We start from the raw sequence: 7,011 nt of genomic DNA, 5'->3' as shown, positions 1-7,011 counted from the left end.
CACGGTCGGCCCTTTGAGGGATGGCGGGGCGCACAGGGTGCACGCGGGCGGCCCAGGATTGGAAAGGGGCGAGCAGGGAGAACCGTGCGAGTTCAATATATGGACGAGGGAGGCCGGAGCTGGTACTCTGGCCGTGTCCGTCGAGGGACCCAGCAAAGCTCAGATCGACTTCAAGGATCGAAAAGATGGCAGCTGTTACGTCAGCTACGTCGTTTCCGAACCCGGTGAGTGTCTCTTTCGCTTTATTAGCGAGGGCAGATAGCAGTGGCCTCGTACTTTTTCTTTTTTCTCTGAATATGATTGTTCGTTAAAAATGAAAAGAAATATTTTATAAATTATTTTACAATTGCATTATTTCCTTTTGCACGATCAGAACTGGACGGGGTGAGAAATTAATTAGTTTAAATTTTAGAATAAAGTTAAGCGATTTAGGGTTAAGGTTTATTTAGAATGCTGTAGTTGACACGCTCTTCGTACAATATTGGTTGTTCGTTGTAATTAACTCGTTCGACTTAATTCGAAATAATTTTATTCTTAACTTCAATGTTTAATGCGCGTGGTTTGCTGTTAAAAAAAAATTTTATATTTACTTTAGCTTGTTGAAGCGAATTTTTAAATAATGAGCGAAAAAGAACGAGATTATTTATAAATAATGATCTTTAGTCAAAATTTTCTTATTCGGTTTAAAGAAATTCGAATACTTATGCTTTTTAAAAGCATTACACTTTTTTGTGTAATGCTATTTTTCATTTTTTCTTCAAAGTAAATCAGTTATATCGAGCAACAAAGAATTAGTTGAATGGCGCAGGAACAATACCCCCAGGAATATTGTCACGAGCAGTTTGTTGTTACTAAGTAATAGATAATGAAAATTCATAGTTCTCTAATTGCAACATAAGTGTTCGTAAAACAGTCTACCGTTTAACTGTCATTTAAGTCATGGATGTTTGCCAACGTCGATAATTCATATTTTAGTCGGTTAGTCACCTTGAAAGTTGTATTGCCCATTTGGACTACTAAATCATTTTCAAGTGAATCATGCAAACATCGATATTAATTAAATTGTTGCGATGTTTGTAAACTCCTGTTTACATGTCATTAGGAGCTTAGTTAAAATCATTGCAATTAATATTATATCATCCTCTTGTGGCGTTTCACTATCGTATATAACGAATAAGAGGCAAAAAAATAAAGAAGAAAAATTTTAAATATCGTAAAATTTACATTCTCGTACATTCGATTTTTTTTTCTTTTTTAACCACTTTATTATCAAAGAATAATTAAAGAAATTTATTCCACTTAAAGAAAAGAAGAAAAAAAATTAATCTATGCTATGCATAATAATCAGTCACCTCGTAGAATATTAATTTTCTTTTCTTTGATCAGATCTTTTTTACAATTTTTTTCATCGGGATTCGATCCAATTTCCTTTTCATTTTGTCACAAAAAAAAGAAAAATGTCCAAAAAGCAAAAATTTACAAGCAATTTGGAAAATTTTTGGATTACGTATTAACGAAATGAATGAACGCCGATAAAAATGGAGCATACCAGCCGTTCCGAAGGAGCGGTGGACAAGGGCCTCTCACCAGTCTTCATCGGCTGTTCTTGGCCGATCCAGAAATACCTTCTGGTCTATATTTGCGTCTAAGGTGGATTCATATTTTAGTGGCTAAGGCTGGACGTGAATTAGCCGTGGGCCGTTATATTTGGGTGGTGTGCATCAAATGAGGGAAAGAGACGGAGGAAGAGAGGAAGACGGAGATACCGAAAGAGAGAAAGCGTGGACGAATCGAGATCAGAAGTTAGAATCAGGCTGAGGAAAATAGTGGTTCGCGGATTTAGCTGCGCCTCAGTTCTCTCCACTTTCCTCGTTTTGTCCTCTTTCTTCGAGTTTCTTGCTTTGTTACATCCCTTCTCCGTTCTCTTCCTCCTTCCTATCTTCTATTCGCTTCTTCTCCCTCTCACACTTTCAACTTTTCTCTCGCGTCTCTCATTTCCTCCCTCTTTCCTCCTCTTCCTCCCTCCCCATTTTTCTAATTAATCGCAAATTTTTTTCTATATACAAACAAACAGAATAAAATATAAATATTCTCTCCAATTTTTCTTTTATTCGTATCAGTGGATATAAAAGATGGACACCTTTACCGCCACCACGCGAATACTCGTCTCTGGAAATGAGTGCGATAATTCCGAGGACGATGGTTAGTCTATTATATATGGAGAGGCGGAGATTCGATGGAATGATCAATTTAACGTATCGATTTACATGTTAAATAAATAAAAAAAAAAGATAGAAGAATAGATATGAAAAAGATATGAAACGCGATATGGATACTGGAATAACTTGTCCTCTTCAAATTTTCAGGCGAATACAGGGTAGGAATAAAGTTCAACGATCAACATATACCCGATTCCCCACACAAGGTTTACGTGTCACCGGCGATGGGCGACGCTCATAAGCTCGAAGTGGCGCAATTTCCGGAATCCGGCGTGCAACCGGACAAGCCAGCCACTTTCCTTGTTCGCAAAAATGGTGCCAAGGGTGAACTCGACGCGAAGGTATCAATCATTTTTATGAAACGAGAATATATAATAAAAAACCTTCTAATCGTTTATAAATATAGATTAATAATATTATTATTTTTATAATAACAGATGATATTAGGAATTTGTCTACCCTTAAACGCGTTTATGTTTGCGTTTAATATAATTTATTATTGAAAATTGTATTATATATATGTGGTGACGTTTGATCGAAATTAAATACACAGTTATTTATTTACTTTTAATATGGAACTTTTGATAGTTCCGGATCGAAACGTAAACACGAAATTATCGAGTAAAATTTTAGCCAAATAACTAAAATCATCAAACAACCTTCGTTTTTCTTAGAAATCTGCACAAACATTTTAGGCGACAATGTCCTTGCGAAAATCGTGCGCTCTAAATAACTTCCTCTTGTGAAACAACGTAGTCAACATCATATTGCGTAGGTTTTCTCCGCATGCGCCTACAGCCACTCGCGTCTCGCTCCTACGTATTTCATTCATACAATTAAATAACTCGTCGTCGCTCTTAATTAGTTTCAAAAAAAATATATTTTTTGAAAATGAATTTTCTATTTAATTTCACTACGATAACTCAAAGTATTTTTAATTTTATCATAATCTTGAATATTTTATGTATATTCAGAATACTACGTTTTAGAAAAATCTATGGGGAACTCTAGCGATTCCTAGTGTTCCCTAGATTGACTTTTCGCGTATATTTATTATATTGGACTATATTTTCGAATTTTCTATTTAATTTCACTACATAGCTCAAAATATTTTTAATCTTATCGTAATCTTGAATATTTTACGTATATTCAGAATACTACGTTCTAGAAAAATCTATAGGAAACTCTAGCGATTCCTAGAGTCCCCTAGATTGATTTTTCGCATATATTTATTATATTGGAGTATATTTTCAAACTTTCTATTTAATTTCACTACACATAGCTCAAAATATTTTTAATCTTATCGTAATCTTGAATATTTTACGTATATTCAGAATACTAAATTCTAGAAAAATCTATGGGGAACTCTAGCGATTTTTAATGTCCCCTAAATTAACTTTTCGCATATATTTACTACATTGGACTATTATATTTTTCTACATAGATAGTGTCTCCAAGCGGTATCGAAGACGATTGCTTCATTCAAGGGATCGATTCTGACACTTACTCGGTCCGATTTATGCCGAGAGAAAATGGAATTCACAATATCCACGTAAAATTCAACGGCGTCCACATGCAGGGCAGTCCATTCCGCATCAAGGTCGGGAAAGTGGAAGCAGATCCGGCCGCGTTACACGCATACGGTAACGGTTTGAAAGAGATAAAAACCGGGCAAAAGACAGACTTCATCATCGACACCTGCAACGCTGGAAGTGGTGCGCTATGCGTGACCGTGGACGGACCTAGCAAAGTCGCGATGGACTGCACGGAAGTCGAGGAGGGTTACAAAGTTAGGTACACGCCCTTGGTGCCTGGCGATTATTACATAAGCATCAAATACGATGGATATCACATTGTCGGGTCACCGTTCAAGGTTCCTTGCACCGGTTAGTATAAATTTTAATTATTTTGAACAATTGAAATTACACATTTATATCATTCCAACCAAAAATTCGAACGAAAATACGGTCACAGATTTTTTGCCATATAATAAATGCAAACTAACTTATTTAACGAAAGAATACCATATACGATCATCATATACGATGCTTACACGTGTAATCTTAATAAAATTGAGAATAATTGTACCGTAGGTGCGGATCTAGCGGAAAGGGGTGCTCAAGAAACAAGTTCGATCGTGGTCGAAACCGTTCAAAAGATTTCGAAGTCGAAACAAGTGGGACCAGTTTTACCACTGTTCAAATCGGATGCTAGCAAAGTAACGAGCAAAGGAATGGGTCTGAAGAAGGCATACTTGGGCAAACAGAATGTGTTCACTGTGAACGCTAGCGACGCTGGTGATTCATTAATTTTTTTTTATATATCTGAATGCAATTTATTAATATTTCAAAAGTTTAAAAAGTCACGTATGAAATGTGTACGAAACGTTTCGTTCCTCTTACAGGCAATAATATTCTCTACGTTGGCGTGTACGGGCCTAAAGGACCATGCGACGAGGTGTCCATGAAGCACACGGGACGCAACAATTACAACGTGAACTATTTGGTTCGTGAAAGGGGAGAATACATCGTTATTGTAAAATGGGGTGACGAGCATATCCCTGGATCACCGTACAAGGTCGAAGTATAGATGATGCCTTTCGATCGATCGAGGAAACAAACTGAAACGTTATGATTCCAACGAAACTCTACGTATAGTTTTGCTTTATACCATGGCCAGACTCTCTCTTATATCGATTGTTCCATTTTTAGAATTGAAGTATTTATCTATTTGAACGAATAGAATAATAAAAAGTTGATCTAGGGATGATAATGTTTGAAATAGGAAAATGTGTTTCGTATATTTTTTTCTCTCTCTCTCTCTCTCTCTTTTTTTTTGATAGTTTTCTCACGTCGCTACAATGTTGCGTGTACATATGTAGCTTTTTCTTTCGTCCTGAAGCAATACAGGTATTACGCGTCTGATATATAATTAAGTGATAATACAAAAAAAAAAAAATCGGAAATGAATACGGACGCCAACCGACGACAACATTGAAAAATAAAAAAAAAAAAAATAAATAAAAAAAACATTGATTGTGCCTTATATTTTTAGATTAAGATATCTACTTCTTCCATTAGAATGCGTTCTATAGATGATCCATCGACAATCTCTCCACTGTGTTATATTATTTTAATGTAATTATATCGGATAAAGAAAGATTTATCCAATGTTATTCAATCAATGATTATAAATTATATAAGAATGAAATAAATAATACCTTTATTAAACGACTCGTCTTTATTTTACATTCCAACAAGCGTATATTGATTTTTGTTTTATTCTTCGCTCTGCAATAAATAATCCGTTAAATCCTGTAGAATTCTATAGAATAGTTTTACAATGAACGTTAAATCCATCGAGTAAATATACCTTCTAATTCTCAAAAATTTAATAAATATACATTTTTTTTTGATACAAGTTGAAGTAAAATTTATGATTGAAAGGTAAGTATTTAAGTAGTTTTAATAATTCATTTTAAATCACTTTAAGATTTTTGGTCAATGTGAAGGAAATTTCAATAAATATCGATAAATGATAGATAGAAGTGCAAAATATTTTATTACAGCGAACGTGTGCGGTCGTTTCAATATCGACGTGAGAACATTGTCAACGTTACTGGTGGGCGTGAAACGAACATAACGCTTGAACGGTTTTGCTGATTCTCGTTGAATAAATTTGCATTCAAGAGGAACTCGATTCGCAACTTGTCATCGTTAGACGCATCGTACATCTGTATAACCATTAATGACGATACAGACAATTTTTCTCGCGCAAGACGCGTACAACCGATTTTGCATTTTACAAATTGTCATCATTATTATTTACACCTTAGAAAAAAAAAATAAAAATAATTTTTTGGCACACGCAATTTTTAATCGATCTCAGAATTATTCGTAAATTCGGATAAAATAAACGGAATAATCCAAGAGTGCGGAACTATTTTTAATTTGTTGAAATTATAATAACACAATCTTATAAGGTTACGACAAATAAATTGTCAATCAAATTTTATTGCGACTCGCGAGCATAAATTTAATTAGAGAGCAAATAAAATAATAATATCACAAAACTAGGAAGACAATGATAATTAAAAAGATCCACTCTCCCTCTTCCCCTTCTTTACATTTCCTAAATACATAAAAGATACAGAGAGATATATCTATACGTTAATTTACACACCGACACAAGTGTGTGACAATTATAAAATTGTGGAGCGACTACTACTACTAGCAGAGAAGGTTGACTCGACACGGATAAGAGCGGAAATAGGGGCAGATAAAAAGGAGTGGAGTAGCGAATCGAAGGATGCTGTTTTCGCTGGGAAAAGAGACGATTCGACCCTCCCTTTATCTATTCCACCAAGCTAAGATAGAAGGAGGAAAGGAGATCATCAAACGAGACACTCTGTCGCCCCCATCCCCCATCCCCCTCGCTTCAGCGGAGAGAGGGAGAAGGGGGAGAGGAAAAGGGGAAAAAAGCCGCCGTGGAACGTCTTTCTCCCCCTTTCACCGGCCGGTCCGGGATACGTTCCCCTGGCGAAGTTGTCGGAGGTCGTAGGTGGGTAAAACGGGTAGGTGGATAGGTGGATAGGTGGTAGAGGTCTTCAGAGGTGCGGATTCCGTCCGTTTCGATAGGATGGTAGGCGGTCGCAACCGGTTTCATACGGTCCCTTACGCTCGAGTTCGCAGGCGTCGAAAACAGGTGCTTGACTTGCGCCGTCGTACGGCCACCCGTTTCGCTTTTCCTCCCAGAAACACGCCCTTCCCTCGTGGTGGAGCCGACGCCTCCG

General features: G+C 36.4%; 1 protein-coding gene across 1 annotated transcript in view; it reads left to right on the top strand.

Annotated features, from left to right (window-relative positions):
* Nucleotides 1-5,442, top strand: part of LOC102671721 (filamin-A) — a 36,395-nt gene extending 30,953 nt beyond the window's left edge. Inside the window, exons 21-25 of the mRNA XM_006619710.2 lie at nucleotides 2-224; nucleotides 2,367-2,560; nucleotides 3,664-4,105; nucleotides 4,313-4,516; nucleotides 4,624-5,442. Of these exons, the coding sequence (XP_006619773.1) occupies nucleotides 2-224; nucleotides 2,367-2,560; nucleotides 3,664-4,105; nucleotides 4,313-4,516; nucleotides 4,624-4,808 (1,248 nt within the window). The 3' untranslated portion in view covers nucleotides 4,809-5,442. The remainder of the gene's footprint in view (nucleotide 1; nucleotides 225-2,366; nucleotides 2,561-3,663; nucleotides 4,106-4,312; nucleotides 4,517-4,623) is intronic.
* Nucleotides 5,443-7,011: the final 1,569 nt, after the last annotated feature.

This window comes from Apis dorsata, unplaced genomic scaffold (assembly GCF_000469605.1).
Source record: "Apis dorsata unplaced genomic scaffold, Apis dorsata 1.3 scaffold_429, whole genome shotgun sequence".
NCBI lineage: Eukaryota > Metazoa > Arthropoda > Insecta > Hymenoptera > Apidae > Apis > Apis dorsata.
This window is presented reverse-complemented; position numbering and strand designations above follow the sequence as displayed.